At 42.2% G+C, this 25,948-nt stretch overlaps 1 protein-coding gene and 1 pseudogene across 1 annotated transcript; one reads left to right on the forward strand and one right to left on the reverse strand.

The window, feature by feature from the left end:
* Positions 1-22,452: 22,452 nt before the first annotated feature.
* On the reverse strand, positions 22,453-23,065 carry LOC117079248 (annotated as a pseudogene).
* Positions 23,066-24,925: 1,860 nt separating this feature from the next.
* Positions 24,926-25,747, forward strand: LOC117079220 (nascent polypeptide-associated complex subunit alpha-like). Its single transcript, XM_033202922.1, is given in 2 exon segments — positions 24,926-25,503; positions 25,505-25,747. Coding segments are annotated over 2 exon segments (642 nt in total). The 5' UTR covers positions 24,926-24,997; the 3' UTR covers positions 25,641-25,747.
* Positions 25,748-25,948: the final 201 nt, after the last annotated feature.

Consider the following 25,948-nt stretch of genomic DNA (forward strand, 5'->3'; position numbering starts at 1 on the left):
TGGAGGATTTTTCAAGGCAAAGACCATGACTTTATTTTTTGTATTCCCCCAGTACCTAGTGGACAGTGGGGAGAAAGAAGGAGAGAGAAAGGAATCTGCTTCCACACTTCCAATGGAGAGATTCCACTAACTTTGGATTCCCAGTGTATAGACATTCTCTTCTTGGAAGAAGAGGTAACTCCCTGCACCAGAAACTTTCTTTTTTTTCGCAGCTCTTCCCATCTGAAACTGTCCAATAGATTTCTGGCATCCTGTACCTGGCATATGAATACCAAGTGTTAAACTAACTTTGTTTACTTTTTTGGTCATAAACACTGAGACGGTTTTCTCCTTGCTTGCAATTGCTTATTAAATCAAACACTTTTCCAGACTGCAGGTCTTTGGTGGTGGTGATGGTTGGGCACCGCCATCTCAGTTGACCAAATTGGAAAATATGCTAAAGAGCCTCGGCAACCATGGTTCTCCTGTGTGGAATGAGTCCATTAGCCTTTGGTGCAAGAAAAGAAGAGCTTGGGCCGGTGCGGTGGCTCACGCCAGTAATCCCAGCCCTTTGGGAGGCTGAGGAGGGTGAATCACAAGGTCAGGAGTTCAAGACCAGCCTGGCCAACATGGTGAAACCCTATCTCTACTGAAAAAACAAAAAAATTAGCTGGGCATGGTGGAAAGCACCTGTAATCCCAGCTACTCAGGAGGCTGAGGCAGAAGAATCGCTTGAACCCAGGAGGCGGAGGTTGCAGTGGGCTGAGTCTGAGATTGTGCCACTGCACTCCAGCCTGGGCAACAGAGCAAGACTCCATCTCAAAAAAAAAAAAAAAAAAGAAAGAAAGAAAGAAAGAAAGAGGAGCTTGTAAGTATAGAAGAGGAAAAGAAAAGAAATGCGCTTATTAAATCCTAAACCCCGCACAGCTAAAAGTTCGAGAGGCAGATTTAAAAGATCATCTATTCAAGTAAAATCTCAGGAACAAGACTAACCAAGATTTAGTGTGCTCCTGCAGGAAGCCTATGAAAAGATCCCCCCAAATATCTTAGGGTGCTGTTTCCTCTATTTCCTGATATTTTTCTTCTTGTTCCTTATAACATGCTGATTCCAAAAATTCATGCGATCACACTTCACTATCTTCCATTGGCCTGAGAGTAGGATTCAGGTAAGGCCAAAGCTTCTCTAGAGACAGAAGAGAATATGGGGTCCAATTCCAGTGGGGCTGGCACAGTTCCAATTCCATTTCAGTTCCACAAAACTGAACTGGAGTCCTGTGGTAGAAAGAAATTGTTTTATTTGCCTAACACTCTTGTTGGCTTCTAGCAAATTCACCTCCTACCATTTTGGGGGTAATTCCTCCTCCTCCCTGACTTCAACTGTGCAGTTCTAGTCATGACTGCAATCATCACACTTCAATCGATCACTTCAGAAGTAGGGATGTGACTCAAACCATGCCAAGGAGTTTTCTTCCCCACCCCAGGAAGACTTTTGAAGACTGGAGGTCTTCAGTGGTGGTGATGCTCAGGCACCACCATCTCAGTTGACTAAACTGGAAAATACACTAAAAAGCCTTAGCGGCCATGGTTCCTCTGTGTGGAATGAGTCCATCAGCCTTTGGAGCAAGAAAAGAAGAGCTTATAAGTACAGAGGAGGAAAAAAAAAGAAAAAGAAAGCTGAAAGTTCTTGTTAGCTACAACCTTGGCCTTTCCTAATTATGTAAACCACTGAATAATGGCTAACATAGTTTGAATTTAGTTTCTATTACTTACAATTAAAACTGCCCTGATGATGACAACTGTTCCTTAACATGGACTTGGTCCCATTGCCGGTGTTGAGGAAACAAAGATGCGTATGATTCTGTATCTGTTCTCAAGGAACTGAAAACCTGTGAGGAGAGAAAGATACCTCAGCAAATAAGCACAAAGCAATGTGATACGATAGAGGGCATGAAGACAGGGGTAGGTGTGAGAGGGAAAGAGCTCAGGAAATGCTAACACTGAAGATGGAAGTTTGAACCAGGCTGTTAGGGCTCTGGAATCAAGCAAATAAGGACTTGTTAGAATGAGCATTTGTAACCAGTCCCCTGCACTTTCTAACTAGGCAATTTACTTAACTTCTCAGAGACTCCATTCCTTATATGTAAGAGGAAGATCATAGTAGTACTGTCTCACAAGTTTTGGTGAACATTAAATGATATAATACTTATACAATGTTTAGTACAGTAACATTTTTGCAAATGTTAAAGATTACCATCATCCTTACCCTCAGGGCAGAGACCATTATCATATATTTTTAGGATTGTATTTCCTAAATGTTGCCAGTGAGGGCAGAGCTACTAGGGGAGAAAACATCTTATGCTTTGCTTGACAAATTCACTGCTTCATAAAGAGGAATACTTACATCACCTCCCATATACACTCAAGGCATATGTATGGTTTCTAGATCACTGGTTTTTGGAGAGGAGAACCTCAGAAGAAGAGATACTTGCTTGGAACTTAATGAGCTTAGTGTAACATCTGATAGAATCTGAAGGGAGATAGAAAGCTCATGAATTTACAACCTTTTATGTATGGTTTTTAATAACCTCCTGCTTGTTATTCTTCACAAAATCCATGGTGCTGGTTTGATTTGTTCAGCTTTGCAAATTAATAAACTATGAATAAAAAAGCACAGTGAGCTGAAGTTCCAAATTTGACTCTTTAATGGCCATTCTCAAAATTCTAAGACCAAAGGAATCTAGTCCTGATTTTTCTTGTTGGATTCTCCTGGAAACTGGAGCCTGAAGAGATTCTAATGAACCTTGGTGACTGGGTGATTAAGTTTTGCATACTGTGAAAATCCAGGTACATGTCTTATGTTGCCAACTATTGTAATTTAGCAGAAAGAGCACAGAACTGGAAGCCTGGCTCTGATGACAAGATAGATTGAGCTAATATGAATGCTCCTCCCCCTATAACACATAGAAATGCTAGATACAATAAAATCACCACCTCCTCTGAGGTAAGTACATGGTTGAACTGAGAGGAGAAAGGGAGGAAGGGAGGAGGAGGAGAAAAAGGAGAAAAGAGAAAAGAAACTCCCAGGTGTCTGAATTGAAGAGGGTGTTTAAATCAAGAGCCATAAATGAAAAACAATATAAAACAATTGTGACAAAATGTTAACATTTATCCGGCTGGTGACTACATAGGTGTCTGTTATATTATTGTATTTATTTTTTCATCATTGCAGTATTTTGTGATTGAAAATGGTGATTTTACAAAGAAGAAGAGAGAGGAGAAGAAGGATTTGGATTTGGTGCATCTGAGTCTAATGCCAGCTCTGCATGACCTTAGGCAAATGATCTAACTCTGTCTCCTCATCGGTAAACTAAGGACAATGACATCTACTTCAAACGTGATTTCAATATTAAAAGGGGCAACATATAACGCCCAGCACATAGGCTCAGCATCCTCACTTTCCTGTTATCCCTTCTAACCTGAGGAAGAGCCTCATGAGTCACGCTCTTGCTGAGTCTTTCTGGGACAAGGAAGATGTCAGGCCACTGTGGACACATTGATTCCTGATCTGTAACACTTATGACCATCAGAGGCCATTGCAGCCTCTTTTCTCCATTTATGATACAAACATTTTCTAAACGTCCAGGCCAGTGTTATCGAATGCCTTTAAATTTGGTTTGTCCAGTTATTTCCTCAAGACTAGATTCAAGTTAAATGTTTCTGGTGAGAATCCAACAAAGATGGCATTGTATTTATCTCAGTGCATCCCATCAGGGGCTCCATAAGTTCTGCTCACCTCTTTATGGATGAAGTTACATTAGCTCTTTTGGTTAAGGAAATGGCCACTAGATCTCTCTGTTGTGAAGGTAGCTTTTTTCTTTCAGAATTAGTGAAGTATAGATATTGTTGGACTTTTAGACTATGTTAATGTATTGTCCTCAGTAACATTCACACGATGGTTTTAACATCAATTAATGATTTTTACATGAATTATTTCAAAGGGGCTGTAACGTTCTCTGGCTTCCTTTTGTCTGATTGCCTGGTGCCCACATAGCTTTCCAGTTACCTGTTTGATTCAGTCCATCCCTTGAGTATCAGCACTCCCTAATCCTTCACTGTAATTCTGAGATTCATTTACTGTCTTGTCTTCTTGATTCACCTGCTCCTCTTGCCTGTAATCCATGATCTTATCTGGTTGGTGGTGGGTCTCCTGCTTCAGAGGTTAGCATTGTTCATTGTATACCTGATACTTTGACTGGCCTGGGTTGACCTGCAGTCCTTCTCTGCTTAGCTGTACCTCTACTTTGCCAGGGACAGCCCTGCGCAATGGGAAATGGTATTTGGGGGACTCTGTCTAGCTTCCAAGCTTTCAAAATAATTTTTTTTATCCTAGCTTCAGAGTAACTAATAACACGTACACATTCGCTCACATTTACCCATCCTACTTGTGATACATTCTGTTTCTATTCAATTTCATTTTTTAAAGTGCTAGTCAGCCCATTGATTTCATAAGCCAAAATGGCTGGCAATCTTGTACTTTGAAAAATACTGTGTGAGAGCTTAATGCACCAAATCATCCGAGATCCCCGCTTCCTATGAATACAGAGCGCCCCTTTGGTGATCATTTTGCCCCTGTCTTATCTGAATTTGAATTGTGAAACTTGAGGGCTGGAAGGGTACTTTAAAAACTCATCTATCTTCATCACTCATTCAGTGCTTGAACTCCTTCAACAACATCCCTCCTGCTTGGAATGTTACCAGCTTCTCTTTGAACATCCAGCCATGTGGAAATTACCATTGTCCCAGATACCCCGTTCCTTTTTTGGGTAAAGTTCCAGATCTTGGTTAAGGTCTTTTCTCTATTTAGACTCCTGGAGGCTATGTAGGACAAGCCGACTCCCTGTTCCACTTGAGAACTGACTGGAGACAGCCATTGAGCATTCTGAGTCCTCCTTTCTCCAAGTCCTTCAGGGGAACCTCGATGGATACCACATGGTTTCTACATTTGTAGCCACCCTCCTCAGAGCACTTTGTCAATATCCTTCCTGAACTGTGACTCCTGCCTTTGACACATTATTCTAGCTCTTTTCTTCTGTTGTCATGCTAGCTTCGTCTTATATTGATATCTAACTTCTCGTGGTTCTATGCCTGGTCTGCCTTACTAAGTTCTATCCTTTATTTATGGTGACGGCATTTTGTACAGTGTGACTCCAAAGTAAGAAAGTCTTTATTCCCTGGTCAAATAAAGGTACATCCAAATGAATGATGTGTTTCAGGAATTATGCACTTATTCCAGTGATGCCTTAATCACTCACATTATCCTTTAGAAATTGTATTCACCCCGGGAGAGAGGGAAGGAGAAACATTTGGGGCAAGATGCAGAGGAGACTTCCAAGTTCAGGGTTGACTTCATGTGTGCAGCCTGTACCATCACATGGGGCCCCTTTCGCAGAAGCTCCCTGTACTAGGTTTAAGGCTTGGCCATCGTGGTTGGAAATTCTTGATAATGTTATCTTTGAGCTTGTGTTTTTTAAGTAAAGGCTGATGGCACAATGGAACATGTGCATGATCAGAGGAGAAACATGAAAGAAAGAAAAAGCTTTATGTTTTAGTACTTTTAATAGTACTTTATTCCTGCTTTTTGAGTAAGGGAGCCTCGTTTTATTTTGCACTAGGCCTTTTAATTATGTAGGCAGTTTGGGGTAAGGTTCCTTTTCTTAACCTGAGTGGTAAGTACACAGGTGTTTATTTTATCATTATTATTCCTTAGGCAATTCATATTTGTTTTATGTTCTTCTGAATGTATGGTACTTTTTATAAGAGAAAGAAAGAGAAAAGAAAAAAGTCAAAAAATGCTCTCAGAGCCTGAGACTCTTTTCTACAACCTCATCAAGGGTTAGTCTTTCTTTTGAGAAATGAATTTTAGTTTTGGAAGCAGTCAAAAGTATTTGGATGATGATTCTGGACAATGACTTTGATGGAAAATGTAACTTTAATTCACACATAAAATTATTACTCAGACTGATTTTATCATGAGATTCATCAACTGCTTCTAAAGAAACTCTAAACAAATGTTATAAATGTACTTTGTAACACATAACATCATTAGATTGCTTAGAAGCTTCTGAGTTAACTCTTTTGAATAGAACAGTGATCTTTGAAAGCATCACTCCTTATATGATTGTTTAGAAATTAGACAAACCACTTTAAATACATTTCTCCACACAATTCTTGAGCACTGTGAAAATACAATAAATATTAATTTCACAATTTGTTTTTCTAAATAATTTAGGGAAAATTCACTATGCAAGGCAGTATAAATGATGTATTAGTCCATTTTCACACTGCTAGAAAGATACTACCTGAGACTGGGTAATTTATAAATAAAAAAGACACCCTTCTGTGAAGCCTCTATGTCCCAGTCTTCTGGGAACTCCACCTCCTCTGTGTTCGAACATTAACAGATGGGACCCAGGCTGGGCATGGTGGTTCACGCCTCTAATCCCAGCACTTTGAAAGGATGACGTGGGTGGATTACTAGGTCAGGAGTTCGAGACCAGCCTGACCAACATGGTGAAACCCTGTCTCTACTAAAAATACAAAAATTAGCCAGATGTGGTGGCAGGTGCCTGTAATCCCAGATACTTGGGAGACTGAGGCAGGAGAATCGCTTGAACCTGGAAAGTGGAGGTGGCAGTGAGCTGAGACTGTACCACTGCACTCCAGTTTGGGTGACAGAGTGAAACTCTGCCTCAAAAGAAAAAAAAAAAAAAAAAAGAAAGAAAAGAAAAGAAAAAAGAAAAGTGCATTTATTACTTTGTTATAATGTATGTGGAAAACGTGAATATATGATGTATAACTTGTCCTAAATTAATAACACACCCCACCTGTAGATCTGAGATAAGGTTAGGACATAAAGTTCTTGACTCTTAACTAATCAGCACCTTTTCTTCTGCTCTGCTTGATATTCTGTAAGACTGTAGGTTTATTTTTCTTATTCTTGACAATGTAATCATTTTTGCTTATTAATTTAGATCGAAATGGTCAAACCACTTCCCCTCCTGTTGGAATACAAATATAGCCTCTACCACATTTAACCTATACACCATGCTCTGGGTAATGACTTCTGGCAATAATGACACAGGGGACATAATTACAGTCAACCCTCCATATCTGTAGGTTCTGCATCTGTGGATTCAACCAACCACAGATCAAAAGTATTCAGGAGAAAAATATGGATGTATGTATTAAACGTGTGCAGACTTTTAAACTTGTCATTATATTCTAAACAATACAGTATTAACTACACAGCATTACATTGTATTGGTTATTATAAGTAATCTAGAGATGATTTAAAGTATACAGGAGGATGTGCATAGGTTACATGCAAATGCTACACCATTTTATTATTATTATTCAGGAGAAAAATAGGGATGTATGTATTAAACATGTGCAGACTTTTAAATTGTCATTATTTTCTAAACAATACGGTATTAACTATTTACACAGCATTTACATTGCATTGGGTATGATAAGTAATCTAGAGGTGATTTAAGATACACAGGAGGATGTACATAGGTTACATGCAAATGCTACACCATTTTATATGAGGGACTTGAGCATCTGTGCATTTTGATATCTGAAGGAGATCCTAGAACCAATCTCCCATGGCTGCTGAGGGATGACTGTATATGCTAACGACATTCATGTGCTACATTCATTCATGATGCTGGTGTCTTATTTTCTCTGGAGGAGGAGAAGGATGGCAATGTAATTCAGGTGATTAAATAAAGCACCATAGCCTATGAGCTTTGCCGTCTGTTTTGAGTGCTTTTCCGCTTGGCCAAGTCAGTAGTGGGCCTGAACCCGCCACCTCCCTGATCACCAGGAAGAGAAGGTGTTAGAACTCTGGAATGGTCATCAGGGAGCTGGTCTCCACGGCTAAAGACAGAGGATGTGCTGATGCCAGATCTTGCCGGCTTGCTAGAACCCACTGTGCACATGTCTTCCCAACTCCATATTCAGTGACTTCATGTTGGTAGTTAAAAATTGGCCATGGTTGGCCGGGCGCGGTGGCTCAAGCCTGTAATCCCAGCACTTTGGGAGGCCGAGACGGGCGGATCACGAGGTCAGGAGATCGAGACCATCCTGGCTAACACGGTGAAACCCCGTCTCTACTAAAAATACAAAAAACTAGCTGGGCGAGGTGGCGGGCGCCTGTAGTCCCAGCTACTCGGGAGGCTGAGGCAGGAGAATGGCGGGAACCCGGGAGGCGGAGCTTGCAGTGAGCTGAGATTGCACCGCTGCACTCCAGCCTGAGCGAAAGAGCGAGACTCCGTCTCAAAAAAAAAAAAAAAAAAAAAAAAAAAAATTGGCCATGGTGCGTGGTGACTCATGTCTGTAATCCCAGCACTTTGGGAGGCCAAGGTGGTGGATCATCTGAGGTCAGGAGTTCAAGACCAGTCTGCCCAACATGGTGAAACCCCCGTCTCAAAATACAAAAACTTAGCTGGGTGTGGTGGCGGGCTCCTGTCATCCCAGCTACTCGGGAGGCTGAGGCAGGAGATACGCTTGAATCCAGTAGGTGGAGGTTGTAATGAGCTGAGATCGTGCCATTGCACTCCAGCCTGGGTGACAAGTAAAAAACTCGGTCTAAAAAAAAAAAAAAAAAAAAATTGGCCATGGTGGATTTATCTATACTAAGGGAACTAGCAAATCCAATCCTTTTCTTTTTGGAGAGCCTGTGTTAAACATTTACCAGCACACAACTGGCTGAAGCCCTGAGCACTGAGACCCGAGCCTATTGGGAAAGGAGCAGCAGCAGGTCCTGAGAAGGCTGGGCTGATGTTCTTTCCATCATGATTTCACTGGTCACACTGCAGGAAAATATCCAACACAGGGACCAGGCTGCTGGGACTGCAGCTTGGCTGACCCCTGCAAGCTAAGGATAAACTGAATTTGTCAAATATTTCTTTCACTTTCCACTCAACTGTTTTGGGAGAAGAGAAGCATTTTTTCCTCCATGTGTGGGCCTGGCCTGTCATGAGAACTCAAGAGATGTCAGTGGGCGTCCTCCAGTGAAAACAGATTCCTGTTTTTTATGAAAATCATACAACCTGTTTTAATATTAGCCATCATTTCTAGTTCTCCTGCATCTTAATATTAAAGAAAAAACCCAGAAAACTAGGTAAAGAACTAAATTTTATTTGAAAAAAGGGTGAAAAAAGTAAAAGAAAAACCTTAACAAAAATTGATATAGAAGATAAGGGTTACATAGCCTTTTTACCTGTCTTTATTTTGTTGTGAAGGTGTATCCTTAATTTTCCACGTGTTTACACACGCTAGTGGAATGTATACATGGAAACCATTACAAACGATATACGCACTGTCATCTTCGGTGATTTTGGATAGATGGAATCTGCTGGTTAAAGATAAATATTGTTGAAGAAACACAGCACTAAATGTGTATTGGATGGAATCTGTCCTAGCTGTTATTACCTCAGCTGATTTGAAGTCTAAGCGTGTAGCTTCCATTCCAGCTGACATTATCTGAACTGAACAGACAGGATGATGGATGGAATCCACTTAAAAAAATGACACAGTTGAAGTAATACCTAGAAACTTACAGTTTTAAATATTGTTTTCTCAGCAAAAATGAAATAATTTTCTTTCTCCTTTCTAGCAAGACTAATATTCAATTTCTAGTCTCATTAAATTGCCATTTTCTTTAATGTTGAAAATTGACATTTTTGGTCACATCAATTGTATTCACATTTTGGCCAGGCACAGTGGCTCATGCCTGTAATCCCAGCACTTTGGGAGGCCAAGGCAGGCGGATCACCTGAGGTCAGGTGTTCCAGACCAGCCTGGCTAACATGGTGAAATGCCATCTCTAGTAAAAATTAAAAAATTAGCCAGGTATGGTGGCATATGCCTGTAATCCCAGCACTTTGGGAGACTGAGGCAGGTCATCACCTGAGGTCAGGAGTTCGAGACCAGCCTGGCCAACATGATGAAACTCCATCTCTACTAAAAATACAAAATTAGCTGGATGTGGTGGTGCATGCCTGTAATCCCAACTACTCAGGAGGCTGGGGCAGGAGAATCACTTGAACCTGGGAGGTGAAGGTTGCAGTGGACTGAGATCGTGCCATTGCTCTCCAGTCTAAGCAATAAGAGCAAAATTCCATCCCCCCCCAAAAATATACATATATTCATGTTTAAAATTGTGAATATATATTTTTTAAGTCACATAAAATTCCCACTACAGAAATGTCTGGAGATTCCTTTTTATTTTTTTATGGAGATAGAGAAGAGTCTCAGTTAGCAGCTGGAGGAAGTATGAGAGATAGGTAGCATTTAATTAAATGTGTTCTGGATGTTTGGGGAAAACATTCTGAGTTTATTCAACATTTAGGCAACGGCGATCTTTGCAGACTACAGCTAATATTTGTCTCTGGAGAAGAAAGCTCCTAATCCCGGAACTTATTAAATACTAAATACCTTGTTGAGGAAAGATTGAGGCTGAAAATGTCAACTCTAAAATGTCAGAAAATTCTGAAGTTTCCATAGCAATGTTAATTTGCTCCTCTCATAAGCCATTTTAATGTTAGTAAAAATGCTGTTAGCTGACTGGGAAATGCAGCTCCCTCTGAGTGATATTGAATAAGCTCATCTTAATTAAGCTACAAGGCTCCTCCATTTCCTGGCTGGACACAGAAAAGACTTCATTGGCTCTATTGAGCAAGAAAAAGAAAGCCCTTTGTGATCCTAATGGATGGCATCTGTGGCTGAGAAGCATCAAGAGGACAGAAATGGTCTTGGAAAGGCTCTGAGCTCACAAGGCTGGCCATGGTGAACATAAAGCTCAAAGCATAAAGCAAGTTAACAGTCACTGAATTTTAGGGCAGCCGTGCCCACTGTGAAAATGTCTTCAGGACTCTTGGAGGTTTGGAATCCAGAGAGGGCCACACAGTGATAGGGCTTAGCAGCCTAAGGTCCATAGTCTAATTTAATGGGCTAAGTATCAAAGTTTTGCTAAGCTATCCTTAATTCCCAATTCCCAAATTGCTCCTGAAGCTGTAGTCAATGCCATTGGTTTCAGAGTTATTCTTTTGTCCTGCTTCCAGTAACCATTAGTATATGTGTAACTGCTAAAAATGGCACTCAGGTTAATGGCTAAATCTAAAATAAACCTTTGAGATCGTTTGTTCCAAGTGGCTCCAACCTGGCCTGGAGAGGGAGTGCCCAGAGCATGTACAAAGCCACCTGGCAAGCTGGGGGCAGGATGAAGACTAGTTGATTCCCTGACACTTGCTAGCAAATTGGGTATTCCTGGGCACATCAGTTAAATCTTTGGCTTGTATCTTGGCTGGGCGTGGTGACTCATGCCTGTAATCCAGCACTTTGGGAGCCAGAGGCGAGCAGATAACCTGAGGTCACAAGTTGGAGACCTGCCAGGCCAACATAGCAAAACCCCATTTCTACCAAAAACACAAAAATTAGCCGGGCATGGTGGTGCACACCTGTAGTCCCAGCTACTTGGGAGGCTGAGGCAGGAGAATTTCTTGAATTCTGGAGATAGAGGTTGCAGTGAGCTGAGATCACATCACTGCACTCCAGCCTGGGTGGCAGAGTGAGACTCTGTCTTAAAAAATGAATAAATACATAAAAATAAAATTGAAAAATAAATATTTGGCTTGTATCTCATGAGAAATGGAGATAGAAATGTCAGAAGTGTTTGAACCAGAGCAACATCATCTTGAATAGGGCCTGGGTAAAATGAGGCTAAAACCTACCGGGCTGCATTCCCAAACGGCTAAAGCATTCTAAGTCACAAGATGAAATAGGAGGTCAGCAAAAGATACAAGTCATAAAGACCTTGTTGATAAAACAAGTTGCATTAAAGAAGCTGGCTAAAACCCACCAAAACCAAGATGGCGATAAGAGTGACCTCTGGTTGTCTTCACTGCTACACTGCCACCAGTGTCATGACGGTTCACAAACGCCATGGCAATATCAGGATGTTACCCTATATGGTCTAAAAAGGGGATTCACCTTTTGTTTAGTAAATAATTTTTAAAAACCCGTAAAAATGGGCAACCAGCAGCCCTCGGGGCTGCTCTGTCTGTGGAGTAGCCATTCTTTTATTTCTTTACTTTCTTTTTTTGTTTTTGAGACGAAGTCTCGCTCTATCGCCCAGGCTGGAGTGCAGTGATCGGATCTCAGCTCACTGCAAGCTCCGCCTCCCGGGTTCCCGCCATTCTCCTGCCTCAGCCTCCCGAGTAGCTGGGACTACAGGCGTCTGCCACCTCGTCCAGCTAGCTTTTTGTATTTTTTTTTAGTAGAGATGGGGTTTCACCGTGTTAGCCAGGATGGTCTCGATCTCCTGACCTCGTGATCCACCCGTCTCGACCTCCCAAAGTGCTGGAATTACAGGCTTGAGCCACCGCGCCCGGCCATTCCTTTACTTTCTTAATAAGCTTGCTGTCACTTTACTCTATGGACTCGCCCTGAATTCTTTCTTGCACAAGATCCAAGAACCCTCTTTTGGGGTCTGGATCCGGACCCCTTTCCTGTAACAGTAATAGCTATTTCACATTTTTTAAGTGTCAAATTAAATGGACTAATAAATTCTAAATACTTCATCTGGTATTTGGCCTAAAACACTATGATTTATTTATTTACACTCCCCTTTCTGCTCCATATCCTGTTTTCCCTAGCTAGATATATATGTTGTTCCAAACGAATTTAAAATGGGATGCCTTTTACATGTTGTTTGTTTCCTTCTCTTCAAATTCTCCAAATTCTTTCTCCAAATTCCCCAGTAACTCCAATTCTTTGCTTATCTACCTACCTAGAATTATTTTGTTAAGGGAGAACAACAAACGTTGTTAAAGTGATGTCTAATTGTTTCCTTGCAGCCCAAGCCATCTCAACTGCTACATCGTTTTTCTTTGAATCTTCAAATAATTGCAATTTGGATCAAGTACAGATTAGTGGCGGTTAAAGGCATGTTCGTTAAGGAATTGATCAGAGGTCCTCCACAAACTCCCACCCAGTGATTCCTGCCATGGCTGCCCCTTGTGATCCTCTGAAAACCTCTACATCAGATTCTTTAAGAATCAAGAGCCTTTGGGGCGGGCATGGTGGCTCGCACCTGTAATCCCAGCACGTTGGGAGGCCGAGAGGCAGGTGGATCACCTGAGGTTAGGAGTTCGAGACCAGCCTGGCCAACATGGAGAAACCCCGTCTCTACTAAAAATGCAAAAATCAGCCAAGTGTGGTGGCAACATGCCTGTAATCCCAGCTACTGAGGAGGCTGAGGCAAGAGAATCCCTTGAACCCGGGAGGTAGAGGTTGCAGTGAGCCAAGATCGTGCCACTGCACTCCAGCTTGGGCAACAGAGTAAGACTCCATCTTAAAAAAAAAAAAAAAAATCAAGAGTCTTTAAACATTTCACACCATTTGACTCAGAAATTCCACCTTTAGGAATCAATCTATCCTAAGAAAAGAGATGTGGACAAAGATATATGCCCAAAGTAGCCCATTTATTTATATATATATATAAAAAAATCTTCCAAGTCCAATTAGAGGAATAGGGAACGATGGTATAAAATATGTATCTTTAAACTATTGCAGATGTTTTAAAAATTAGACTTACACTGTGGTGTAGAAGTCAGGATACCAACACCCTTGGGGTAAAGATAGTGACCAGGAGGGGGCTTAAAGAAGGCTTGTGAGGTGCTGGTCATATTCCATTTCTTCATCTGGGTGCTAGATGTATGTGTGTATTTACTTTGTGAAAATTCATCAAGCTGTATTCTTTTGATATATATATATATATTTGTTAAAAATGATGGCAAAATACACCTAACATAAACTTTATCATTTTAATCAGTTTAAGTGTATAGTTTAGTAATGTTAAGTATATTCACATTGTTGTGATACCAATCTTTTCATCTCGAAAAACTGAAACTCCAAGCTCATTAAACAACAACTCTTATTCCTCCCTCCACCCCAGCTCTGGCAACGGCCGTTCTACTTTCTGTTTCTATGAATTGAAGCACTCTACATGCCTCATATAAGTGAAGTTATACAGTATTTGCCTTTTGGGGGCCTTATTTCACTTGGTATAAAGGCCTTATGTTTTATCCATGTTATAGCATATATCAGAATTTCCTTCCTTTTTAAGGCCAAAGAATATCCGATTGAATTGGGTCTACCACATTTGGTTTATCCATTCTTCTATCAACGGACATTTGGGTTGCTTCCACCTTTTGGCTGTTGTGAGTGATGCTGCTATGAACATGGGTATACAAGTATCTCTTGGAGACCCTGTTTTAATTATTTTGTGTATATATCCAGAAGTGGAATAACTAGAGATATATGCATGTTTTATGTGTATGTTATACTTCAATAAAATATAACTTAAAAAATACTGATGCCTGGATTTTACCTCTAAATATTCTCATTAAATGGTCTGGGGCCATGAGTCCTGGGCATTAGAGTTTGTAAAGCTGCCTTAGGGATTCTCACATGAAACCAAAGTTGAGAACCCCTAACTAAAAAGATGCATTTAGTATATTTTCACACACTACTTGGAGAGGACTGTGCAGAAGTAGGCGTCAGGGCCAATGTGTCCAGTTTTCACATCAGCCTTTTCCTGGTGGCTTTTCTGACCCAGCTTTATCCCTTCAATTTTTTAACTGAGAATCATTCTCCTCACAGGGTAACCTGGACCATGTATGTCAGTCAATGTTTATGCCTCCCATCAATTGCAGGTAGAGGAGATGACACGCCTGGGTCCTCACGTCAGCCCTTGACAGAATGAGTGGGCAGGACTGGTCTTTCTACCCATAGAACAAGTAGGTAGATGCCTCCATGATGAGATGAAAGGAATAGCCAGGAGAGCCTCCCCAACACGCAAATACACACACACACACACACACACACACACACACACACACACATTCTCCTACTGGCTACCCAAGAGTCTTCACCTCTTTTTTTTGCCTGACTTAAAGCCCTGCCAACAAGTGAGAACCACTTTTAAAAGCCAACTGGCCCTGGCAAGATTATATATGCACTATTAGCTATTCAAACCATATTGTGAGTTAGTTCAAAGAGAGGCTTTTCAACAATACAGCTGTGATATCAGGACATGAAAGCAGGGTTTTCAGCCTAGTACTGTTGATGTTTTGGGCTTGACAATTCTTTGATGTGGGCAGCTGTCCTGTGCATTGTAAGACATTTAGCAACATCTCTGGCCTCTACCCACTAGAGATGTCAGGAGCACTCCACCCTCAGTTGTAATCACTAAAAATGTCTCCAGACATAGTCAAATGTTTCCTTATTGATGGAAGAAGAGAGGAAGAAGAAGTGTTGCAACACAGAAAATTTAGAGGCAGCTGGGGCCGGAAAAGATTGATATCCTCTGACTTCTCATGATCCACTTGTGTCTCAGCCCCAGAAAACCCTGCTTCCTGTTATGGATGAGAGACAGGTGCACCATGGGAAATAAGGCACTAAAGACAAAGTCCAAGTGTTACAAGATAGTGCCTTGCGCCTACATGGAAGCTGTGTAATTTGGCACTGATTGCTCGCCTCCCAGCTTCCTTACTGCCTCCAAAATGTGAAATGTTGTGAGGTTAGGACTTATTATGGGAACCATTCTGCCCCACCCCTGTCCCCACAAAAATATGACCAGCTTTTCATGATGACAAAGCTACCTCTTGTGAATGCCATAAATGTGGTTAATTCATTGACACACATTTTGTCATTTATCACATTTAAAATCATATGACATATTCCCAGAGTTTTAAAATTTAAATTTGTAGCTGGGCACAATGACTTATGCCTATAGTCCCAGCACTTTAGGAGGTTGAGGCAAGAGGATCGTTTGAGTCCAGGAGTTCAAAACTGGGCAACTTGGTGAGTCCGCATATCTACAAAAAATTTTAAAAATTATAAAAAATTTAAATTTGTCCCAATTCTAAAGGACTCTGCGTTGCTAACGTGGAGGTATTTTTAAGTACTACACACAGATGGAAGGCAGAGGAAGAGTGCTGGCTGAGGGCTGAGCTCTGCTTTCAGGGGAGACCCTGAACCTCTGACCCAGACTTCCAGCCACTCTCTTCCTCTTGGGCTCTTTTTTGTACCTTGGAGCAGGAATCTTAAAGGCAGCCACAAGCGGTGGCTCACTCCTGTAATCCCAGCACTTTGGGAGGACAAGGCAGGCGGATTGCCTGAGCTCAGGAGTTTGACATCAGCCTGAGCAACATGGTGAAATTCCGTCTCTACTGAAAACCAAAAAATTAGGGGGGCATGGTGGTGCATGCCTGTAGTCCTAGCTACTTGGGAGGCTAAGGTAGGAGGATTGCTTGAGCCCAGGATGTCGAGGCTGCAGTGAGCTGAGATTGTGCCACTGCACTCTAGCCTAGGTGACAGAGGGAGGCCCTGTCAAAAACAAACAAAAAAGGAATCTTAAAAGCTACTTTCCAGGACTGTCTGTAAATGACAGAGCCTGTTTCCAGGACTGTCTCTAACTGACAGAGCCTGTTTCACGCCGTTTTCTTCTTCCATTTTGACCTCTTCACCTGAGGCTTCTGCTTTATTAGGGTTATGGGGCCCTAAGCCCCTCTTTTGTGAGGAACATTCAGCCAACACTTTGTTGCGGCAGGGTAGTCGGCTGGCCTGAAGGTGCAGACACCACTCCAAGCTCGAGTGTCCTCTGGCCGCTGCTCCACCAGCTCAGCTCATGACCCTCATGGGCAGCCATCTTGCAAAGAAAGGCCATGAGTAAACAAAGCATTTGCCACAGGAGTTTGGCTCAGATTTAATAGAGGACGTGTGCAGTCTTTCAGTGCTCCTCGGCCCACAAGCTTTAACCACTGTGCAAACTGATTTAGAACACTAAAGCTCCACTGTTTGTTTAATGCCTTTATTGACTTAATTCTTGCCTCTTAGGCAGGTGGCCCCGGCAGGCAGTGCCGTCATTGTTCTGAGTCAGTTCTCCTCAGTGACACCGTGGCCTTCCTGCTGAGAGTTCCTTTCTTTATTTCATTTTTTTCTGGTCCTTAAAAAGTTGGGCAATCAAATTACAGTTACAGGTGTAGTGTTTCATTTTGAAAGAGGTGTAATTCACTCCAGTCAGTATTTGCAGCGGTCGAATTAGGTTTGTGGTGTAATACGGACTTTTCCACTTTCCCCTTGGCTAAAGCGAAGGGCTGATTTCCTGGGTGACCGTGAGGAGTGCCGTAAACTCTTCTGGTGTATTAACTCTTTCTGAACCTTAGGCCTCGTTTGTCAGTGGCTTTCAAGGTGCCCTAATGTATAATTAAGATATACAACAAGATACATGCAAAGCGTTTGCAAACTTCCTGTGGTGCCTGACTCCACTATTGATTTGGCCCAAAACAAAAAATATTTTCATTGTTCATTGCAACAACAACATCATTTATTAAACATACACTGTGCAAAGTACGTTGTCTAGTGAGGTTTTTCCTTAGATGCCTGCCTTGGCTCCTTTGAGCAGCACCATAAACTTTTGTGCTGAGTATTACTGCTGTCTTTTATCAGACAGGGACAGTGAGGACTGGAAAGGTGAAGTGGCCTGCCCACAGTCCCTTCGTGTCTGGAGGCGGAGCAGGAATTTGATCCCAGTGACCTGAACACTTCCACTCATCAAGGAGAAAAGGAAACCCCACAGGCTCTAAAAGGGAGTCAGGGTCACGTGAGTGGTCCGGTGAGCTATGCCTGCTGTGGCACAAGAGGGTTTGCTGGGCTCGTGCCTCTCAGAGGCCACTTGACAACTTCTCCCGATGGCACAGAGCTGTTCTTGGACAACTTCCTCAAGCTTTCTCATCAGAGGGCACAGCTCTTGTGTCACCTGATCTTGTTGCTGGTAAGGAAGTTGGGAGCAGCATCTATGCACACATATTCTCTCAGACACACAGCCACACGTCCATTCACACAATGCACATTCCCATAACCACACGCACGCACACTATCAAGCACACAGACATGCACACGCACACATTTAATAGGACACACACATACACTCTCAATACACTCACACATACACCCACACACCTATCTCCACCCTCGATACACTCACACATATACCCACACATCTGTCCACACTTGATACACTCACGCATACACCCACACACCTATCCACCATCGGTACACTCACATATACACCCACACACCTGTCCACCGTCGGTACACTCATACATACACCCACACACCTGTTCACCATCGGTACACTCATGCATACACCCACATACCTATCCATACTCGATACACTCATGCATACACCCACACACCCGTCCACCCTCGGTACACTCACGCATATGCCCACACACCTGTCCACCCTCAATACACTCACGCATAACCCACACACCTGTCCACCCTCGGTACACTCACACATACACCCACACACCTGTCCACCCTCAGTACACTCACGCATACACCCACACACCTATCCACCGTTGGTACACTCACGCATACACCCACACACCTGTCCACCCTCGGTACACTCACACATATGCCCACACACCTGTCCACCCTCAATACACTCACGCATAACCCACATACCTGTCCATGCTTGGTACACTGACACTCACACACATGCACATTCACTTTCACACACACACACTCATGCATGTGTACACCTCTTGCTTTCCTGCATAGAAGCTGAGTACACACTGGGGTGCAAGATCAGAGACCAGCACCCAATATAATAAACTGCCAGAGGGGCGGGTGGTGTGCTGTGAGATTTTGTGACTTTCCAAGGCTTGAAATAATCTGAGAATTTACAGTAAGGACCAGGAATTGTTGTAAAGAAAATTGGTCTCTATTCTAACTTTAATTGCCCCCAGCCTTCATGAATCAGATTTTTGGCACCAGCCCCTTAGCTCAAAGCATACCCTTTGAGGCCTCATGCATTAGCACTGAGACTTTGGGCAAGCAGCCTACCTTCTCTTTTCCTCCATTTCCTCATCTGTAAAATAGGGACAATAACGGTGCTTGCCTTACAGTTATGAGTATTAAACAAGCCAGTATATGCCAAGCTCATGGACCAGGGCAGGGCACAAACTGATTGTGAACAAACGTGTTCACAATCAGTGGGGTTTTAATGGCTTGGGTTGGCCTGCCATTATGAACCAGTAACAATGTGTACTAAAGACACATATTAATTTTGAGACTTCATAATGGAAATGCGGTCTAAGGAGAGATGTACCAAGCTTTGAGGGCTTTCTGTCCTAGTGTCTCAATCTATATAATCTTTCATTTGAAAAAGTTTCAAGACAGTACGGGGATTTTTCCTTCTGAGTCTCAGAGCCTTCTTGACTCCCTTAGGCAGTGAATCACCATCTACCTCTTGGGTCAGAGAGGGAGCATCACAGAGTGCTAGAAAGGTCAGGATTGGCACTTTGCTATCTCCCAAACGCTCAATTAAAGGAATCCTCATCTTGTGAGAATTTTGCAAAACCCAATTGGAGAAGGAGCCATACAACAAATAAAAATCTTAATTTTGGGCTGGGCTTACCTGTAAGTAGGTAGAATCTATGCATCAATGCATTTAATCTGTGATTCAAACAGATCTCCTTGGTCGGATGCCGTGGCTTATGCCTGTAATCCCAGCACTTTCAGAGGCCGAGGCAGGCGGATCATGAGGTCAGGAGTTTGAGACCATCCTGGCCAACATGGTGAAACCCCATCTCTACTGAAAATACAAAAATGATCTGGGTGTGGTGCTGCGCACCTGTAATCCTAGCTACTGGGGAGGCTGAGGCAGGAGAATTGCTTGAACCTAGGAGTCGGAGGTTGCAGTGAGCCGAGATTGCACCACTGCACTCCAGCCTGGATGGCAGAGCAAGACTCTGCATCAAAAAAAAAAACAAAAACAAAAACAAAAAACTCTCCTTTTAAAAGTTATAGAAGAAACTGAAATTATTTTAATTAAGAATAGTCAGACCTATGACACTATTTTGTTCTATTTCTTTCCTTTGATCAGGTCTGGGATGATCATTTTTCAAATCTTCCAGTCATCATTATCTTAATCACTTTCCTGAGCGTTCATCTGCACAGGCACCCTGGCAGTGATTGCTTTGTTAATGGCTCTAGGCCACACCTTCTCTCTCCTTTGCTGTGTGCTAGTCTACGTCTTGATTCCATGTGAATGGCTCCTTTCAGAAAGTCCCACCATGATCAAACCAACTAGACGTGGTTCCTCTGTTTTCCAACCCACCTCCCACCCAAGTTAGGCCAATGCTTGATCAGAAAGGCACTATTTACTCACCTTAGAATTTCAACAATTTCCTTATCAGAGCACTCATCTCGTCAAAGGAGAGGCCAGAAAGATTATTTTATAATCTGTGCAAGTAAAAGTTCTTCTCTCTCCTTCATCCTGTAAGAGATAAATGGAGATTATGCAAGTGATTTTCCTTTATAATTTGCTTTTTGTTTAAAATTTCCCCCATGTTTACAAAATAATTCCTATCTATGCCTAGAGAATTATTGGAATGAGACTTACTGAATGCTAATAATAGTTACTTAGGGAGGTGGCATGTAGGGTGATTTTTATTTTAGATGCTGGTTCCTGCTCTTTAGTTTTCTGTATTGATTGACTTAAAAATGAACATGTAAAGTTTCGTTAAAAAATAAGGCCATTTAAAACATTTTTTTTTGTTTGTTTTAGAAATGGGAGTCTCTTTTTTTTTTTTTTTTGAGGCGGAGTCTCACTCTGTCGCCCGGACTGGAGTGCAGTGGCCGGATCTCAGCTCACTGCAAGCTCCGCCTCCCGGGTTTACGCCATTCTCCTGCCTCAGCCTCCCGAGTAGCTGGGACTACAGGCGCCCGCCACCTCGCCCGGCTAGTTTTTGTATTTTTAGTAGAGACGGGGTTTCACCATGTTAGCCAGGATGGTCTCGATCTCCTGACCTCCTGATCCGCCCGTCTCGGCCTCCCAAAGTGCTGGGATTACAGGCTTGAGCCACCGCGCCCGGCCGGGAGTCTCTTTATGTTGCCCAGGCTGGACTTGAATTGCTGGGCTCAAATGATCCTCCCCTCTCAGCCTCCAGAGCAGCTGGGACTACAGGTGCACATGAGCATGCCTGGCTTAAAAGAAAGTCATTTTAAGAAGGAATTTTTAAAAGCACACACACAGCAACAATGACATACTTTTTCAAATGATTTTGTGTGTGTGTTAGTTTCTGAACACCTCACTCAGCAGACCAGTTAACCTTACAAGCCAGGTTAACACATTTCTTCCCAAGCTCTGTTCAAGGCATGTTTTGAGACGAAAAGAAAGTTTCTATGGATATGGAGGAAATGTTCTCTTTCATTTCAGAAGGCATAGTTGAATTATATTATCAGCTCGGGAAGCCTTTGTAAAATACACCTAATCGGCTTTTTTTTTTTTTTGGTCAGACTTCTCTAAAGACAACCAAAACGGTCAGTTGGGAAAAGTGTTCAGAAGTTACAGCATGTGGGCTCTTCCCAGCATCTTTAAAAAGAAAGAAACTAGCCAGGTGTGGTGGTCCCTGCCTGTATTCTCAGCTACTCGAGAGGCTGAGGCATGAGGACTGTTTGAGCTCAGGAGTTCGAGGCTGCAGTGAGGTATGATCGCTACACTGCACTCCAGCCCGGGGGACACAGCAAGAGCGCATCTTTAAAAAGTTAATAACAAATAATAAAGTAATTGAAAAGAAAGTGAGTCTTGCTATAAATAAATGCCAGTTCTCCCTTGTTAAGCATCATCAGCTACGCTTTGGATATGCATTCTTGGAGTTGATTTCAACTTTCTTTTTTCTGTTTTGAGGAGCATGCTTAGATTTAAACTTTTAATTGAAGTGTAATATGCATTTCTCATATTATGCAAATTTCATAAATATACAACTCAATTAATTTTTAAACTCAACATTCTTCTGTAACCATCACTCAGATCAAGAAACAGAATTTTATACACCTACTGTGTACCTACAAAGATTTAAAAAATAAAAAAGGGGAAAGAAAGACTCAGTATACAATATATTAGCACCCCAGAAGTGCCCCTCATATCTTCTTACAATCGCTAACCCCCTACCTCCACCCCAAGGGTAGCCACAATATTTTTATTATTATTATTATTATTATTATTATTATTACTAAGTTTATTTTTATTGTCTCAGGTCTGCTGAACTCTGGATCCAGGCTGTGTCAATAGGGTAGTGTGGTGCCTCCTGTACCTATCTCTGCCTCCTACAGTCCTTTTTACTTATTTTTGATAGTAGAGACACGGTCTTGCTATGTTGCCCAGGCTGGTTTCAAACTCCTGGGCTTAACAATCTTCCTGCCTTGGCCTCCCAGAGTGCTGGGGTTGCAAATGTGAGTCACCACACCCGGCCAAGTCCTTTGTCATCTCCCAAGAAGACTATGAGAGAGATTTGGGGCCCAAGTTGATATCAAATACACTGAACTTGACTGTGTTCACCATGTTCTGGCTCTAGAGAAATGAGAGCTGCTAGTGAGGGTGGTGCCATTCTGTGTATCTTCTGTACCTTGAAGTCTCTCAGAAATCTTGCCCCTGGTCTTCTTGTTCTAAGGACACAACAGGTTCCCTTTTTCTCTGGAGATGAAATCTAGATCTTCGATTCTGGAACCAAATTTGGACTCTTGACTCTGGAACACTAATTTCTTTAGCAAGTTGTTTCCTGGAATCAGTCCTAGGGTATGGGTTTTTCAAAACTGCCTTGATGAGAGGGCATAATTGACAGGCACTGTAAGTGGTACAACACTGTCGGGCTTCTCTGCTTTGAAACTCTGCACCGGGTTGATTTTGTCCATGGCTCTGGCTTGATTCTAAAGTCTCTGGTTCTGGTCTTTTCTGGAATCCACGCCTAGCTCTTCAATTCTGAAACCAGATCTGGATTTTTGACTCTTCTGTATTGATTTATAAACCAAATTTTTATTTGGTAGAATAACCTGAGCAAGGTTTTTGATTGAAGGTATTGATGAGGATTTTCAGTTGATCTGTGAGTTTGCTGCAACTGCACCTATAATTTGTTGCTACCATCTTGTGTGAAGAGGTGTCTTTGGTCATGCTGGAAGAGAGTCCTGGAAGCTGAACTACTGTCTGGGAGACCCACAATCTCAGCTTCTTCGTTCTGCCAGTTTTGTACTTTATGTAAGTGCAGTATTGACTGTTTCCTGTTTAGCTTTTCATTCAAACTCATGCTTGTGAAATTCATCTAGTTTTGCATGTAATTATAGATAATTCATTTTCTTTTTTGTATGGTATTCTACTGTGCAAATATATTACAATTTATCCATTCTACTGTAGATGGTCATTCGGGTAATTTCAGTTTTGAGCTATTATAATCAGTTATTGTAATTATAATCAGCTATCATAATATACTATGCACATCTAGTACATGACTTTTGGTAAACATTGTAAACATTTCTGTTAGGTATGTGCATAGGAGCAAAATAGGGTATGCAAATGTTTAGTTTGCTAGACAAATATTTGTCTAGCACTACTCAACAGTTTTCTGAAGTGGTTGTACCAATTTACCACCAGCCATACATGAGTCCCAGTGGAATATAAATGTAGAATTTCAATTTTTATAAGAGTTGTGCTGAATGGTAACTCTGGAGCTACCCTGAGTCCCAAAGATGATGAGGCAGAGGAGTTTTTCCAAAAAGTTCGAATCACCATTACTTCTTCACGTTCATTTTCAGGTCAAAAATTTTCACGTCAAAACACCCCTGTATGTCAGGTATGGTGGTGCATGCCTATAGTCCCAGCTACTCAGGAGGCTGAGGCAGGAGAATTGCTTGAGCCCAGGAGTTCGAGGCTGCAGTGAACTATGATCACACTACCGGACTCCAGCCTGGGTGACAAAGTGAAACCCTGTCTCTAAAAAAAATAGTGAAATAAATAATAATAATGATAATCATAATAAATCCCTGTAAAATAGACAGAGGTATGCCTTATGCCATTTTCTCCTGAAGCTGAGGAAATAAGACAAAAGAGATCAAATGTTTTTTCTAAGAGCCCTACTAATCCTGTATTTCTCACTCTAGCTCCAGAGCTTTGATTTTAGGTGCATGTGCCTACCTGTGAATTTGTTACAGAAAAGCCATGCTCAGGCTGAAGCTGGCATTTCTATAACATTGCTAGTTTCAAACAACAAGTCTGAATGCCATGAACCCTCATAGCATGTGACGGTTTATTCAGCTGACAATTAGCCAGGTAGAAAGGGCATATTCATAAACTCTCTTGCCTGAACTTGGAGTTTTTCTGACAGTTTTTGTTTGTTTTTGAGACAGAGTCTCACTCTGTAGCCCAGGCTGGAGTGCAGTGGCATGATCTCAGCTCACTGCAACCCGGCTTCCCAGGTTCAAGTGATTCCCCTGCCTCAGCCTCTTGAGTAGCTGGGATTACAGGCATGTGCCACCACGCCTGGCTAATTTTTTTGTATATTTGGTAGAGTCGAGGTTTCACCATGTTTGTTGGCCAGGCTGGTCTGGAACTCCTGATGTCAAGTGATCTGCCCACCTCGGCCTCCCAAGGTGCTGGGATTACAGGTGCTGACAGTTTTAAATGGAAAAAGGAGCCTATCCAGGTTTCCTAGCCTGGTTTCTCATCAGACTCAGCTGGGCAGCTTTTTAAGCTACAGGTTTCCCCATCCACACTCAAGGACAATTGAATTGAGGTCCTCGGGATTGGGACTTGGGAATCTGTATTTTATGAAGTTCTCAAGTGGTTCTGATTTAACTGGAGGCCAGTAGCAAACCTTTGACTGGAAACACTGTTGCTGTCATTTTTAAAAAAATAACCATCCAATACACTTTACCAAAATCCTGAGAACAAGAAGAGAAAATGAATTTAAAATCAGACTTTCCCCTTCTTTAAAATACTCTATCAAAAGACAGTATTTTGGGCGCCAGGCTTCCTTCTGCACCAGGCGCGGGACTCGCTCTTGCTCGCTGTCTTTCTGCCGCCATCTTGATTCCCCGTTCCCTCCACAAAATGCCCGGCGAAGCCACAGAAACCGTCCCTGGTATAGAGCAGGAGTTGCTGCAGCCCCAGGCTGAGACAGGGTCTGGAACAGAATCTGACAGTGATGAGTCAGTACTAGAGCTTGAAGAACAGGATTCCACCCAGGTAACCACACAACAAGCCCAGCTGGCGGTAGCAGCTGAAATTGATGAAGAACCAGTCAGTAAAGCAAAACAGAGGCGGAGTGAAAAGAAGGCACGGGAGGCTATGTTCAAACTGGGTCTTCGACAGGTTACAGGAGTTACTAGAGTCACTATCCGAAAATCTAAGAATATCTTCTTTGTCATCACAAAACCAGATGTCTACAAGAACCCTGCTTCGGATAGCTGCATAGTTTTTGGGGAAGCCAAGATCAAAGATTTATCTCAGCAAGCACAACTAGCAGCTGCTGAGAAATTCAAAGTTCAAGGTGAAGCTATCTCAAACATTCAGGAAAACACACAGACTCCAACTGTACAAGAGGAGAGTGAAGAGGAAGGTCGATGAAGCAGGTGTGGAAATTAAGGACGTAGAATTGGTCATGTCACAAGCAAATGTGTTGAGAGCAAAGGCAGTCCGAGCCCTGAAGAACAGTAATGATATTGTAAATGCTATTATGGAATTAACAATGTAACCATCTGAAAGCAACTTTTTTTGGTGTCTCAAAGGAGTAACTGCAGCTTGGTTTGAAATTTGTACTGTTTCTATCATAGATAAAGTTGTGGCTTCTTGTTGGATGAAAAAAGACAGTATTTTGCCAAATTAAACAGAAAAGGGAGTTCAGTGGAAGATGGCTCTGATTTCAGGGTAATAATAATGGTAGGTAACAATTAAATGGCATTTAAAAAAATTGCTGAATGCTTGCTGGGCACAGTGGCTCATGCCTGAATCTCAGCACTTTGGGAAGCCGAGGCAGGCAGATCACCTGAGGTCATGAGTTCG

The sequence above is a fragment of the Trachypithecus francoisi genome, unplaced genomic scaffold (assembly GCF_009764315.1).
Source record: "Trachypithecus francoisi isolate TF-2019V2 unplaced genomic scaffold, Tfra_2.0 Lachesis_group7, whole genome shotgun sequence".
Taxonomy (NCBI): domain Eukaryota; kingdom Metazoa; phylum Chordata; class Mammalia; order Primates; family Cercopithecidae; genus Trachypithecus; species Trachypithecus francoisi.